This window comes from Carassius auratus, chromosome 45, assembly GCF_003368295.1.
Source record: "Carassius auratus strain Wakin chromosome 45, ASM336829v1, whole genome shotgun sequence".
Classification (NCBI taxonomy): domain Eukaryota; kingdom Metazoa; phylum Chordata; class Actinopteri; order Cypriniformes; family Cyprinidae; genus Carassius; species Carassius auratus.
In genome coordinates, this window is record NC_039287.1 from 17,948,804 (window position 1) to 17,966,299 (window position 17,496).

A 17,496-nucleotide genomic window follows, 5' to 3' on the forward strand; every position below is an offset into this window, starting at 1 on the left:
CACCCGGACATTTTCTCAAATGTAATTTCACAACGATGTTCTTTTGTTTATTGAGCTAAGCAAAATTGGAATAGTGCAGTGCGTAGATGTTGTAGCATTAAATATTACGAACTGAAAAGTACTGTAAAATAGCCCCTTCTTCAAATTAGATGCGAGCACAATACTAATACGTAATATCATGATAAATACATTTGATTAATACTAATGTTTAGTATATTTTATAATGTTCTACTTGTTGACAATATCACAAATGTTTCTATATTAGTCATGTGAAACATGAATGTTCACATCCTATCATTATACATACAAATCTAGCAATATTGTAGTATTTAAAACATACAATATTGCTAGACAAATGAATACCTTATAAAATCTTGTTACTTTTTTTATCCACCTAGCTGCCAACTTATTAAATATTTACTTTAAATGTATGCACTTATTGTTCAGCTCAGCTGTAAGCTTTAAGGTCCTGGACCTAACGTTATTTTTCTTTTATTGATGGTCAATTGGCAGCTAGTTATTGTTTACATTATCATGACAGTGTTTGTTGCTGCATAAAAGCTTTTGAATCGAAATAAAGACACAGTTGTGTTGAAATAAAGTTGAATTTGTGTTTTATATATTTTGGTTAAGTTTGTTTCCTATACCAGCTGTAAAAAATTGTCTAGTAAATCTGTTATTGATTTTAGTCTTATTTTAGTCGACTAAAATACCAAGCAATTTTAGTCGACTAAAATACCAAGCAATTTTAGTCGACTAAAATAAGACTAAAATTAAAACAAATCAGATGACTAAAACTTGACTAAAACTAAAAAGAATTATAGTCAAAAGACTAAGACTAAAACTAAATTAAAATTTCGTGTCAAAATTAACACTGGCTGCAGGAAGTGGCACTTCCCAGGCTTGACTTTGAGACCCGTTTCCTTTAACCTCTTAAAGACTGTTTCCGACCTCTGTAAGTGCTCTGCGAAAGTGGGTGCATACACTAGTATGTCATCCAGATACACTAACATGATTTGGAAAATAAGATCACCCATTGTAGTCTGCATAAGACGTTGAAATGTTGATGGGCCATTACAAACCCCAAAAGGCATACGGCAGTACTCAAAAATTCCAAATGGAGTTGTAAAGGCTGTCTTATGTCTGTCACGCTCATGAACGGCAGCCTGATGATATCCACTCGCCAGGTCAATCGAAGAGAAAAATGTTGCTCCCTGAAGTGCATCAAAACTCTCATCGATCCTAGGTAAAGGGAATGCATCTCGTTGTGTCTTAGAGTTGAGCTGTCTATAGTCAACGCATAGCCTGAGGCTACCATCCGTTTTTCTTACCAGTACAATAGGTGAAGCAAAAGCACTGTTACTTTCTCGGATCACTCCTTTCTTGAGAAGCTTACTGATATGTTCTCTAACTTCCTTGTACTGTGTGGGTGGTATACGCCTGTAAGGCTGTGTCACTGAAATATCATCGGTTACATGGATCTCATGTTGCACCTTATCAGTGAAACCAAGATCTTCATCCTCAAGTGCGAACACATCAGAATACTGCATCAACAAATTACTCAGCTCTGTTTGCTGCTCAAGGGTACCACCGATATGGAGCTTACTGAGGAACTCTTTTGAGCTGTTCTCCAATACCTGATCACTTTTGGTGTTAACAGTTATTTCCTCAGTATCAGCTGAAATACGTTGGAACTTAACCTCACATGTCTCATTCAATTTCAAACTCTCAATGTGAGTTACAGTCCCAAGCCTGGTTCGGGCCCGCAACCAGATGTCTTCTGGGGAAAGATTCACCACTTGCACAGGAAACAACTGTTTCCCTGCGGCCACCAGACAGGGAACAACAATTAATCCACCTGGTAATGGTATATTCAGTGGCTCTAGTAGGTAGTCAAATGAGTCATCATGTGACATATGTTTTGTGCGTTTAGCCAGCACAGTCGCAACTGAAGAAGCAGGTATGTGTACCATGTCTTTTCCAGCTAGACAAACAGCTGTCCTTCTCTCTTGGCTACTTGCATGGTGCAGTTGTTGAAATGCCTCTCTCCAATTAGACTGCAATTTCCCACCAAGGGTGGTGTCAAACTCTGCATGTACCAGTTGTCTGCATCTGCTGATAATATTCATGCCAATTAGTGCTGGTACAAGAGGGGAGTTCAGTGTGTCTCTGACTACAAGGAAGCCGCATTCAGAGAGGACAATACCCATGGTTTCAACTTTCAACTCAAGGTAACCGAGATAAGGTATGTCCAAACCATTGGCCGCAGTTATTTTCAGCCATCCTGATGTTGAGAGCATATCTTTATCCTCACCACACAGGTGTTCCCTGAAAAAAACTCTCAGAAATAGTGCTGACTTGACTTCCTGTATCCAGCAGACAAGTGGCACTCACCCCATTTATTTTGAGATTAGCAATAGGACATTTTCCAACAGCACGTTCAAGTAGTCTATCACAACTAGTATCTACACTAGTTGAGCCAACTGACTGCCCTCGCATTGCTTGGCTCACAGCAACCGAGGGCGGGTGTTTCCCTGGGGCCCAGAGCTAGTAGCTTGGTCTGTAACAGCCTGTTTGTTTCTTCTCATGCACCTCTTAGCGATGTGTCCTACACCATTACACCGGAAACAAATTGGCTGCCCATCATCTGTAAACCTTGGCTGCACATTGGGGTTGCTTTGGGTTACAGGCTCTGACTTGAAGCACTTTGTGGTGAGTTTCTCCACAGCTTGGGTTAGCTCTCCTATAGCTCTTCCTTGTTCTGCTACAATTTTCAAAACTTCTTCAAGACTAACTGTTTTTGATTCAGGTGCAACAGCAGCACATTGGGCTTCAACGGTCTCAGACACAACACTATGATTGCTGATTACTTTTGGGACACGAGGCTTGGGATCTTCTAAAGACCACGTGAGAGCTTCATCTCGCACTTCAATAAGTGTTGACTCTGGCTTGTCTCTAACCAGCTTTCGAAGGTCTCTCCTAAGGCTAGCGTCTCTAATGCCCTCAATAAATTGATCTCGAATTGCCATGCTCGCATTTGCAACAGCATTTGCTGATTGTTTCTGAATAGAGTTCAGAATCTGGGACAGTGCATGGGAGTAGGCACGAATATCCTCCCCTTCTAATTGTTTACGGCTATAGAATGTTTGCAATAGCTGAGATACACTGCGCTTTTCTCTGAAAGCTTCTCTCAGATATTCAAAAATGTCACATGGATGTTTTGCATCATTCCCCATTCGCAATCTGACCTCCTCTAAAGCTGCCCCTTTAAGAAGTGAGAGGACAAAGTCTAACTGGTCTTCCATAGTCTGACTTCTAGCATGCATCACCCTCTCTACCTCTTCAATAAACTCGTCAACATATCTCCCATCTTTGTTCAAATCACCACTGAATGGTTGTATGTGACGTTCTCTTGGTACATAAATGTAAGACCTGGTTGGCTCTCTACTTAAGTTAGCAATTGCTGCCATAGTTTCCTCATGCTTTCTATTAAGTTCTTGAATTTGTACGTACATGTCATGCCTACCACTACTTGCACCCTGTTCATCACCATACTCATCAACTGTTAAAAGTGGAGCAACATCATCTGATTGTGACATTGTTGCAGTATACAATTTTCTTCAGTTTAACAAAATGGAAACAGTTGCTTTGGACAAAAATAGTCTCTTAATCAGTTTGTTATTATTTGGGAGTCAAAGGATATGTTCTCAGCTCCTCATAGAATACACCCCACTTCCTTTTTAGACAGTCTCTTGATAGGTGTCTCCTCGGAAAGCACGATGCAGACCACAATGGATAAGGCACTCTTCTTCCTCTCGCTTAGCAGTACTGTCACCTCCAGCCGGCTGACGTCTGTTCGCTGGACAACCGCACCGAGAAAGTTTGCCTTCACTCCGTGTTCCACAAGCACCTATCTTCAGCTCTACCGTATTTCAAGACATAAAAAAACTATAGACTCCCAACAGTCAGATACCCCACTCCTGGTACCAAAATGTGGCCTATGGATTATAAGGAAACGCCACACAATACAAAAAAAAGTATATTTTATGGGTTTTATTCTGACAGCTGTCTCTCAGAAGGACAGCGATCGATGGGAGTAAGTACTGATGAAAAACAATCATAAAATAAAGTAAATCTTAGGACTCTGTTGTGCTTATTTGACAAAAAAACAAAAGATCAAGCACTGATTTCAAAATGTGAGAAATACAATCCAGAAATAGTCTCAAACTTTAAAAGTTCAGAGTACAAATATGGGTAATTTTTGTATTTCTGAATCACCCTTGAGTGAAATGAAATGGAGTAAAATAAAATAAAATGAAATACGGTAGAGCCTAATATTGAATAACAATAACAGCACATTAGCCCACCAGTAAACTCCACCGTTTTCATGAAATACATGAGTACCAAAAAACACAATCTTTTAATACATTCTAATAATTTTATCAAAGTATGATATGTTTTAGATACACTCATAATTGTTGCTAACATGAATTCCAACATTCCATGTAAACAGATTCAACGACAGGAAAATACACTGGCTTTAAATAAGGAAAATAAAACTTCAGTAACATTCACTGTACATACCCAGTCTTTGCACGTGTCCCAAAATGTGATCAAACCGATCCACCTCACACATGCAAATCCATAAACGTCCTAAAATGCGATCCATGAAACATTCATGAGTAGCATACTATGTTCATATACACACTTTATGCAATTTGTTCACAACTCCTGCAAGAATGTACATTTACCTTGCCAAAATCAAGATAATGGCACCAAACTTGAGCACCCGTTTGCTTATGTTGCTCTGCTCACTCTGAAAAACGTTCACATGCGATACATGCGGGAGTGCCGCAAAGCAAGTGTTGCAAACACAGTTTCTTCTTCTTCTTCTTCTTTTTTGGTTGTTTAACGGCGGATGCGGACTAACTTAGCGCACTACCGCCACCCTCCAGTTAAATTGTGCCTAATCACCACTATGGTTTATATCTTTGAAAATAATGTAGCCTGCAAGCCACATAAAAAAAAAAAAAAAAAAAAAAACCTTATAGTAATCCATCTGTCTAAATTTCCTTTCAAATAAATAACTTCCCTATATTCTATCAATGAGTCCGGTGTTCTTTAAAAATTCAAACATATACTTTATTACTTTATGATCGGAAGCCTTAGACAAAATATTTCTAAAGTTAAAACTTTCCCCACTATCCTCTATTTTCCTTTTAATTAAAGACCTTTCTCTATTAAATTTCCTACAAATCATAAAGACATGTTCCACTGTTTCTGGCACATTACAGCTCCCACAATTTCCTGAATTATGCTTTCCTATCATCTGCAATGTTTTGTTCAGTCCAGTGTGTCCTATTCTCATTCTTGTAAAAATTGCCTCTTCTCTTCGACATCTTCTTATCAAACGGCCCTGACCAACCTCAGGGTTTACACTGTAAAAGCCCCTCCCTTTATCTCCCCTATCCCATTTATCTTGCCATAACTTTTTAACATGTTTTTTAATCATTGACTTAGCCTCTGCCTTTGATATTTTACACTGAATAGACACATTTGTTGCTTTCAAAGCCTGTTTAGCAAACTTGTCTGCCAACTCATTACCAACCATACCTACATGAGCCGGAACCCACACAAACTTTACATGCGTCCCCCCATTTTGAATACTATGAATCAAAGTCAATATCTCACACACAATATCATACCTTTCATTTGAGTTACCTGATTTAAAATTTTCTAAGGCTGACAACGAATCTGAACATACAACTACTCTTAGTGGTTTCATTTGCTCTACCCACTGCAACGCCATTACAATTGCTATTAGCTCTGCTGTGTACACTGATAGGTGATCCGAAACTCTTGCAGAAAACTTAATATCAAACTCTGGTATCACATATGCGATTGCCACTTTCCCTGTATCTGGTTGTTTTGATCCATCAGTAAAGATTTGCACGTACCCATAATAGTTATCTACATACCTCATAGCCATTTGTCCACTATATCCCTTATAATTTTTTAACTTTTCATGCAAGGTTACATCAGTGTCCGGTACCAGTAGCATCCACGGTGGGTGCGGTGAATAGACTACAGATGGACTAAATTCATAATTTTCTAAAGCTGCTTGCTTTACCTTTTCATGAATACTTGCACTAAACGACTCTCTTTTACTTTTTTCCTGCTCCCATGTTAAGATGAGGACACTTTTAGTGGGATGGTCTTCAATATGTCCTTTTAATTGAACATAATACGACAATGACATTTGCAGTCGCCTCAACTCAAATGGCATTTCACCTACTTCAACCTGAAGCGCTGATATAGGGGAGGTTCTCATTACTCCTGAACATATCCTAAGGGCCGAACCCTGAATAACATCAAGCTTCTTTAATTCAGACTTTGCAGCAGACCCATAAGCCATGCACCCGTAGTCAACAATAGACCTAATTAATCCAACATATAATCTTTTCATTGAAGTCATATCTGCTCCCCACTCCTTATTGCACAAGCACCTAATTATGTTAATGACTTTTTTACATTTGTCAACAATATTTTCAATATGATTATGCCATGTAAGCTTAGAATCAAAATGCATACCTAAAAATCTCATACAATTTACTCTTTTTAAATCTCTACCATACAACTGGAATTTAAAACTTTCTTCAATTTTTTTAAATGAGAAGAATACTACCTTAGTTTTCTCAACAGAGAACCTGAATCCCCATTTCCCAGCCCATTCTTCAACAGAGTCGATAGCTTTTTGCAAGTTTTTAACAGTGATTTGAACATTTTTACCCCTTTTCCAAAGAGCGCCGTCATCTGCAAACAATGATTTGCCTATGCTATAATCAAGTGTATCATATATATCATTTATCATAATAGAGAATAGAATTGGTGAAATAACACTTCCTTGGGGTACACCATTTTCCACAAATAGACAATCAGAGAAGCTACTGTTTATCCTCACCTGAATTTGTCTATTATTTAAAAAGTCCTTAATCCAGTAATACATTTTCCCGTCTATTCCAAGCCTTCGTATTTTAATTAACACACCATCCTTCCAAAGCATATCATACGCCTTTTCCACATCAAAAAATATAGCAGCAACTACTTCTTTACACACTTGGGCTTTCCTTATATCACTCTCCATTTTAATAACTGGGTCCATCGTTGACCTTCCTTTCCTGAAGCCGCTTTGGAACGGCGTTATCAAATTCCGGGACTCAACATAAAAAGTCATTCTCTCCACAATCATTCTCTCCATTACCTTACCCAGGTGGGATGACAAAGCAATTGGCCTATAACTTGAAGCCATAGTAGGATCTTTCCCCGGCTTTCTAATTGGAATAATAACAGCCATCTTCCAGTTCTTTGGAATTTTCCCTTGCTCCCACACCTTATTAAATAATTCCAACACAGTATTAAGAGCCTCGTTACTAAGATGTTTCAACATTGCATAACTTATTCTATCTTTTCCCGTAGCTGTTACCTTCGTCTTGTTTATAGCCTTTTTTAATTCATTCACTGAAAAACTTGCGTTCAAGCTATCATTTTGATCCTCTACATTTTCTAAAAGATATTGATACTGTCTTTTTGTTGCTGCTCTTTTATGTCTTTCATCATCAGTTAAATTGAGACTACTATGAACATTAGCTATAGTTTTGACCATTAATGCTGCTTTCTCTTCATCCTTCACTGCCACAGTGTCACCATTCTTAAGGACTGGATAGCTCCAAGATTGCCGCACCCCACTCATTTTTTTCACAACTCTCCATACTTCATTTACGGAGGTTTGTCTTCCTATAGTGTTACAATACTTTGTCCAGTAATCCTTTTTAACTTTCCTAATTACTTTCCTTACCTTAGCCTGCTCTCTTTTATATTCCATATACTTTTGGAAGCTTAAGCTATTTTTAAAATCTTTAAAAGCTTTATTTCTACTGCTTATTATTTGTGTGCATTCATCTGTCCACCAGGGTACCAATTTCCGCTTCTTACTTCCAGGCCTTGACTCAAAAATAGAAGCTTTTGCAGCCTCCACCATAGCTATACTAACATTCTCTGTAAATTCATCCACATCATCTATCACCTCAACTTGACCCATATTCCTATCACTTATAAATGTAAACATTGTCCAGTCAGCTTTATTGAAATTCCATCTTTCAGAGAAACACTGGTTCATATTGCAGCTCCTGCTACCCAACCTACACATAATCGGATAGTGGTCACTTCCAATTGTTGACTCACTATAGACTTCCCATATTATTTGACCTGCAAGAGACTGAGAAACCAAAGTCAGATCTAATACAGACTGCACCCTCATCCCAATACGAGTAGGTGACCCATCATTTAAACAAACCAACCCTTTCCTATCCATAAGCTCTTCTAAAACCAAGCCATTGTGATCCGTTTTATCCCCTCCCCACAGGGAACTATGTGCGTTAAAATCTCCTAGCCATAATATTTTGCCACCTTCTTGCCCTTCAACCAACTCTAGTGCTTCAATATCAAGTCTTTTACAGGGATTATAAAAATTTACAACATTTAAACTACCATTATCACACCAAACCTCAGTGACTAAATACTCTAATCCTTCACCCTTACCTAAAACTCTGTAGGGAACCCCCACCTTAATAAAAGTAGCACACCCACCCCCACTACTATCACTCCTATCATTTCGCTCACACACATACCCATTTAAAACAAAATTCATATGAGGTTTCAACCATGTCTCAACAACGCAAATAATCTCAGGTTTAGTCTCTAACTCGAATATAAACCTCTTGAGTTCTTGCCCATTTGCCACCAAGCTTCTAGCATTCCACTGTATAAAGAAAATGTTTTTTTTTTTTTTCTCTTAAGTTTTAGCTTGTAAACTCGACGCAGACAACTGTGAAGACGGCTGTGATAAGGATGCTGGCTTCTCAGATTTATCTCTGTTCTGAAGTTCTTCATAAATACTTTCCCACGTAATATCTTTAATACCCAGATACCTATTTGCACTTTTAACCACAATGGCTGTCTTCTCAGATCTGTGTTTTGCTTGTGACGTACAGTTTATAACTTCCGCAATAAAGCACATAAATTCTCTCTTTTTAATAACCAGGAGTTCCTCATCATCAACCAAGGGTTTTCCAGCTCTTATTGCCAGTCTCACTAACTTTGGTTCAGCTTGACCTCTCTTAGCTGCCTCGGCATAAGACAACTTTCCTTCAGCCCTAGCATGCTGGATTTCAACTGCTCTCTTTCTGGCTTCACACTCCCTATACCCAACACTATGCGATCCTCCACAGTTGACACACTTTTCTTGCACCCCAGTTCCACATGCACCATAGATATGTTCTCCTCCACAGCGCCCACATGTTTGTGTGCCTTTACAGTAAGCAGCTATGTGACCATATTTCTGGCATTTGAAACACCGCAATGGAGGGGGCACATACATCCTTACATTATAGTTCAGATATCCCACAGTGACATATTTAGGCAACTTTTCCCCTTTAAAATCCACCATTACTGATAGACTATCAACCTTCTCGCCAAATCTCCATGCTTTAAGTCTCTTCATGCTAATTGCATGTCCTCCCTCAATGCTATCCTTCAGCTTTCCCAAATCCTCGTCTGCGGGAATACCATAGATTACTCCCCTACACACCTCTCCTGTCGCCATTCTTTTCTTCACCTCCAAAACTTCTTTTTTGCAAACATTTTTTAGCTTTAATGCTTTCAATTGCTGGCCCACGTCTTTACACACTATCATCAAATCACCGTCAGAATGCACTCTAGCTCTGGCAATCTCTCCCACCTTTTCGCGCAAAAACTTTGTGAGAGCAACAGGCCCTACTGACTTAATATCATGACCCTCTTTGAACTTTACCAGCACTTTCCATTCGTCCTGATCCATTTTCCTCCTCACCACTCGTTCACTCGCGTCTTCTGACTCGCTGTCATGACTTAGACCCCGCTTCCTTTGGGAATTAGCCTCATTACATTCGTCCTCATCCATACTATCCTCACTCAACACCAACCTCCGCAACCTACGAATCCTACGTCCAGCTAACGTACTCTCCAATGGGGACGATGATTGGCTAGAAAAGATCAAACTCTCATTGCTCTCAACACAGTTTCTTAAAGGACCCGCAACCAATTTATGCTCAACGTTACGTTTTGTTAAATTTCTTCACTTGGCTACACAGAGAAAGGACATTTGTAACACCAGTAAACCTTTAACAGAGTTGATTCTGTCTAAAGCCAGACGAAAGTAATCAATACGGATAACTGCTGTAACTGACAATACAACTTTGAGTGTCTAAAATAGGCCAATACACAGCAAGGTCAAGATGTGCTTTTTTAGGTAAAGTTTTCACAACTGCATATTTTAAGTGTGCTGGAACTCCCCCATTTAATAATGAGCTGTTCATAATTGCATTTACATCTGGGTTCACTATATAAAACACAAATCGATCTTTACAGAGAAATTTGGGAAGGACAGCCAAACTACAGCTTGAGCATTATTTCACTTTTGACGGATTTTGATGGTTCACTAAGTTGGAATGAGGATACTTGTTAGGGCTCAGCGATATGACGATATGTACCAGATGGACGAATTAAAAAAAAAATTAAAAGCCTATTGTTTCATACTATGCTCTATAGTTTATTTTGTGGGGACGCAAAATACGTTGTTTAAGGCGATAGCTTCATCATTTGAATGAGAGCAGTCTTACATGCGTTACACGAGGATGCAGGCAGAAACATGAATAACAGCATCGTGTTGCTGTGCATGTGGTCATAAAAACTTCATGTTTGCACATGTTTTCAAGCACTGCCGTTTAACACAACTGATTTTAGGCCTTTGAAACACAACCAACAGAGCTATATGCTCTCGCTGTCTCTGTTTCTGTGTGAGAGGAGTGTGTAAGCCATGCATCTTGTTTAGTTTATTTATTTATTTTGTTTATTTATTTGGATCCCCATTAGCTTCCACAATGTGGTTGCTAGTCTTCCTGGGGCACATAAAAGTGCTGAAACGTATGTACAGTTAAAATACACAAATATAACATACATGAAAAAACTTACATAACATAACCACATGTATACATTTATCCACATATACACATTCACACACATACAACATTTGAGAATGTCAGTACCTATAACAGTCACAAATTAACAAGTGTAATATTATTAATAATAATCTGTTTTAAAGTCTTCTTAAAATTACATATGTTGGATATATGCCTTGTTCTTAAGTCCAGTTTATTCCAAGCAGATGACGATCTAACTAAAACTGTTCTTGTCATACAATTGGACCTTGCAGATGGAACCACTAACACACCTGAGCTCACCTGATGTGTAACATGTTCGTGACAATACCCACTAAAAACCAATTTATCTGTGAAAGATTTTGGATTGTTTTTAAATAGAGCATTGTGCATATAACAGAGAACACTTATATTAAGTTTGTCCTCCACCTTTAGCCAGCCCAAACAGGTTTGCATTTTATCCACACTAGAGCGAAAAGAGCAACCAAGGGCTACTCTTGCGGCTCTGTTCTGAACGATTTGTAATTTTTTCAGATGTCCCTGTGCAGCACTGGACCAAATTACTGGGCAGTACCCCAGATGTGACAGAACTAAAGGTTAGACAACTGTTTTCCTAATTAATGGTGGACAACATACTGAACATCTCCGGGAAAAAGCAATGCCTTTGGCCATTTTAGACACAATGTGGTCAATCTGATCAGCCCAAGAGAGCTGACTATCCAGCTTCACACCCAAGAGTTTGAGTCTGACTCACCTGCTCTACCACAGATGTATCAATAATTAGATTTAAGTTGCTTACCAAGCATACATTTAGTACCAAAGACTATACATTTAGTTTTAGATATATTGAGAGCTAATTTATTAAGTTTTACCCAATTTGTAATGGCATTAAGTTCATTCTGCAAGGTACAACTTATGTCAGTTATTGTAGGTGATGCATAAAACATTGTAGCATCATCTGCATACAGTACAACATCTGCTCTTGAAACAGCATGTGACAAATCATTGACAAACACAGAAAACAACAATGGACCCAAACAGCTGCCCTGAGGAATACCACATGACAACTGCTTACAATCAGAAAAGCTCCCGTTGAAAAATACCCGCTGACTTCTACCAGAGAGATAACTGCATATCAAGGACACGGACTGATGTGAAAACCCATAGCCTTTAAGCTTAGACAGTAAAATGTCATGGTCAATAACATCAAAAGCTGCTGTGAAATCCAGCAGAACAGCACCCACAAGATTTTTGTCATCCATAAAAGTTAGCCACTGGTCTACCATTTGTACCAATGCAGTGTTAGTGGAGTGTCCCGGCTTATAAGCATGCTGTGAATTGGAGAGCAAATTATTTGATACAAAGTACTGCATCATTTGATTAAAAGGTAACTTTTTTAATATTTTGCTCAATATAGGTAGAATATTAATTGGTCTACAATTTGATTCAGTTAGACCTAATCTATCATCTTTCAATAAAGGTATAATTTTAGACTGCTTCCAAATTCCAAAAACATTACTCTGCATGAAGAATGCCTGGGAAATTAAAACAAGAGAGACGTGAAGTTATGAATCTGATTAAAGGCACACCAAGAACTGAATAGACATCTATATAACATATAACTATATTAGGGTCCACATCACAGACATAACATTGTGTTATTATAAGTTTGCTCTGCAGCTTTAAATGCTCCAGCTCTTTAAAGTTGGCTGTTAATGTTTTTATTGCTCATCATGCTGAAAGTGATTCCTAAGATATTGTTCATCTGTGTCGTTATAGTTTTGCTGTGGAACGTTCTTGGTGTTAAGCATCATTGATAAGGATGTGGCACATTCCTTTATTCTTGGTATCTCTGACTTCCAAGTTCCAACCAAAAAAGTGTTCAAAAACCAATGCTCAGATGGAAACTCATAGGGAAACAAAGTGACAACACATTTATTAGCTCTTCAAGTCTTCAATCGCAAACAGACTCTTTGCAAACAAATTGGAGAGGATAAATGAGGCTATTCAGTGCTAACAAACATCTGTTTAACAGAGGATCCTTTACTGTGTTGTTTATACATTTGTCTCTGGGAGCATATGATTTCTGCAAAGTCAATGGAATGCAGCATAAGTAAGCACTATAAAGCAGTGATTACATAATCCCAACATAAACCAAGTCCTCATGTTCCCTATTCAGAAAGCTTTTAAACAGCAGAAGATTCCAGAAGCACTCCATTTCTGAACCATGTTACAGATCCAAAAATCGTGAGAAATGAGATTGGGTATAAAGAAAATAGAGCCAGTTTCAGAGTTGAATTTCTTAACCACAGTGCCTCTAAAGCCCCAAATATACTATAGATAAATAAATATACTAAATAGGGCTGTCAGAATTAATGCATGCAAGTCATTCAAAATCATCCATCCATCCAGCGTGAAATTAATTGCCAACTAATGAGAGTTTACATGCATCAAAATTAATTGTGCTCTGTCAGTTTTGGCAAAAAAAATATTGAAATATTTTTAATATAATTATTACAGTTCCAATTTGATGGTTTACTTGGTAATCTATAATAATTACTAAGACAGGATACATGGTGTGTGACATTAATTCAATTGCAATTATTGTGCTAGAATAATCATCACCACAATATAATAAGTGCTTAGAGTGCCTAGAAAAGCGCTATATAAATGTAAGGAATTTTTATTATAATGAATTATTATTATAATCTACTGACAGCTCTGATACTAATAAAGGATTTAATGCATAGGCTTAAATTTTGTCATTAGCAGGTTACCCACTGTACAATTGCAGTCAAAGTGCTGTTGTCTACTCATTGTTTATTAATAGCAGTTGCATGTCCTTCATGAAATTACATTGAGACTGCAAGATCTCAAGCCAGATAAAGTCTCAAGTTTTTACCCATAGGTGTGAGAAACACTTTACTGTTATGAGTGTGTGTGTGTGAGAGAGAGAGAGAGAGACAGAGTACCTGCAGCGGAGCAGGAAACAGCTGAGAGTGTGAAAGGCCCAGTTATGAGGTGTGAAGTTCATGATGGTCTGCAGGATGTCCTTACACCAGGTGCCCTGAACAGAGTCCGAGCCAGTGAAGAAATCTGCACCACACACACAGATGGGCGGATTTGGCACATTAGTTAGGATAGATTTTGAACAGTTATATTATCAGAAGCTATTTTAAGCACGCTGCATGCACAATGGAAATAAATGAATGCCAGCACTTTATGTAAAAATTTGTGCTATGTGAGCAAGCTAAACTTCGGATCAGTTGTGTAATGTGTAATGTGTTAATGGTGTGAAATACCCATGATGTGTGTAGCTCGAGCCAGCGTGAGGATCAGCGCTCGGTTCAGCTCCTCTGACTCGGCAGACAGCACTGTTTTAGGGTCATTGAGGAAGCGTGTGAACTGCGGATTAACCTCTGAACTCACCAGAGCCGTGATCAACCTCAGAGCAGTACTCTCAACACTGTCCACACAAACACACAGACAGACAGACAACAAACACACAGAGTACAGACAGACAACAAACACACAGAGTACAGGCAGATGACAAACACACAGAGTACAGGCGGACGACAAACACAGAGTACAGGCGGACGACAAACACACAGAGTACAGGCGGAGTATAGGCGTACAGGCGGACGACAAACACACAGAGTACAGGCGGACGACAAACACACAGAGTACAGACAGACGACAAACACACAGAGTACAGGCGGACGACAAACACACAGAGTACAGACAGACGACAAACACACAGAGTACAGGCGGACGACAAACACACAGAGTACAGGCGGACGACGAACACACAGAGTACAGGTGGACGACATACACACAGAGTACAGGCGGACTACAAACACAGAGTACAGGTGAATGACAAACACACAGAGTACAGGCGGACGACAAACACAGAGTACAGGCGGATGACAAACACACAGAGTACAGACAGACGACAAACACACAGAGTACAGGTGGACGACAAACACACAGAGTACAGGCGGACGACAAACACACAGAGTACAGGCGGACGACAAACACACAGAGTACAGGCGGACTACAAACACAAAGTATAGGCGGATGACAAACACACAGAGTACAGGCGGACGACAAACACACTGAGTACAGGCGGATGACAAACACTGAGTACAGGCGGATGACAAACACACAGAGTACAGGCAGACGACACACAGAGTACAGGCGGACGACAAACACACAGAGTACAGGCAGACGACACACAGAGTACAGGCGGATGACAAACACACAGAGTACAGGCAGACGACACACAGAGTACAGGCGGACGACAAACACAGAGTACAGGCGGATGACAAACACACAGAGTACAGGCGGATGACAAACACACAGAGTACAGGCGGACGACATACACACAGATTACAGGCGGATGACAAACACACAGAGTACAGGCGGACGACAAACACAGAGTACAGGCGGACTACAAACACAGAGTACAGGCGGATGACAAACACACAGAGTACAGGCGGACGACAAACACACTGAGTACAGGCGGATGACAAACACACTGAGTACAGGCAGACGACACACAGAGTACAGACAGACGACAAATACACCGAGTACAGGCGGACGAAAAACACACAGAGTTCAGGCGGATGACAAACACACAGAGTTCAGGCGGACGACAAACACACAGAGTACAGGCGGATGACAAACACAGAGTACAGGCGGATGACAAACACACAGAGTACAGACAGACGACAAACACACAGAGTACAGGTGGACGACAAACACACAGAGTACAGACAGACAAACACACAGAGTACAGACAGACAAACACACAGAGTACAGGTAGATGACAAACACACAGAGTACAGGCGGACGACACACAGAGTACAGACAGACGACAAATACACCGAGTACAGGCGGACGACAAACACACATTGTACAGACAGATAACAAACACACAAAGTACTCACAGAAAACACACAGAGTACAGGCGGATGAAAAACACAGAGTACAGACAGACGACAAAAACACAGGCTGTAACTGAAAGTACACACAGAAGTTAAAAACGTTTTGGTATTAACTGTTTGTGTACTGTTACGCTTCTGCAAAGTATCAATTTAATTTCCAAGATATCCATGAGACTAGCTGCCACTGGCTGAATGAAGCGTACTGTAGTGAGGTCATGTGACTACAGTGTAGCATATAACTGTTTAAACATTTATCACATAATAATGTGTTCTGTTTCACAAACCATTTAAAAAACATTGGTGGACCGTTTATACTGCACACCACCGCATTGACACATTCTTACACATTTACAATGCTTCCAGGAAAGCTTTAAAATGTTAGTAATCATGAGCAGTCTGAAATAGTTTTGTTCATTAACTTTAATCATGAAGTAAGGGAAATACGGCCACATCATCAAGACTGCTTCAATTCAGAACAGTAACCATTACACTCCAAATATATGTAAATGAAAAAACTAAACTGAAATTTTAAATAAGTAACAAATACAAGAAATTTCTTCATATAAACAAATTACCATCTAAACGTTTCTAAAGACAGTAAGTTCCTGTCAGACATACATTCATATAAACTAAATCTTGATTTGTTTAGCATCTCAACCGTATACCATATATTTGAATCGATTTTCAAGCAGCTCACAGTTAATCGTTGCATCCCTACATTCTCATGCAAAAAATACATCTTTATTCATGATTAATAAAGCGTGAATAAAGCTTGTTTTACTACCAAATTATGTGCAATATATAACTATTATTAATATTTGGCATACATTGGAAAGGATACCCATCTGTCAGCATGTCAGAGGATAGAAAGCAGCCTCTTTTAATCATAACATGACGGAGCATGGCTAGTTTCAGTCATGCTGTTAGCTGGCGGTGCAGACAGTTGTTTAAAAATGGATGATACAGAATTATTGCATTTGTCAAAGTAATGGCATGAGAAAACTATCATACAGAATCTGAACATGCTTTCATTTAAGTGCACTGTATTTTGCTAGAGTGTGTTGGTGTGGTTGTGAACAGTGTGAGCAGTACTTTATATCAGATGAGAGCACTGTAGCAGACTGAATGAAACTCGCTCACAGAGTAACTAGAAAACAAAACTCTCAGGAAGAACTGCTGGACAGATGCAATACATTCAGTGTGGCACACACATTACACTTCTCTTGGTCCTCTGACTGTTATTAACTTAACATTGTGGTGCCCATAACCCTGGGGTGGTTTAAGCTTATCATCATGTGTCCAGGATATGCATAAGTGTTTTAGCACAGATTTGTATTGGAGTATTTTCCTACTATGGTAGGAAATATCTTGTTACTTTAAATAATAATCTTCCCCAAAGGTGTGCATTAATAACAGTTTCCCCAGACTTGTGCTTGGTAGTCATCTATGATTTCAGCATTTACATTTTTTGTTACTTTGCCAAGTCTAGGTTGTTACAATCCAAAACAAAAATTAAA

General features: G+C 39.1%; 1 protein-coding gene across 2 annotated transcripts in view; it reads right to left on the reverse strand.

Annotated features, from left to right (window-relative positions):
* LOC113063462 (mediator of RNA polymerase II transcription subunit 23-like) overlaps nucleotides 1–10,038 on the reverse strand; it is a 33,401-nt gene extending 23,363 nt beyond the window's left edge. For both annotated transcript variants that reach the window (XR_003278689.1, XM_026233888.1), the window contains exon 1: nucleotides 9,869–10,038. Coding sequence is in view for 1 of the 2 variants with exons in the window: in XM_026233888.1 (XP_026089673.1) it covers nucleotides 9,869–9,997 (129 nt within the window). In the remaining variant the exon portion in view is untranslated. The remainder of the gene's footprint in view (nucleotides 1–9,868) is intronic.
* Nucleotides 10,039–17,496: the final 7,458 nt, after the last annotated feature.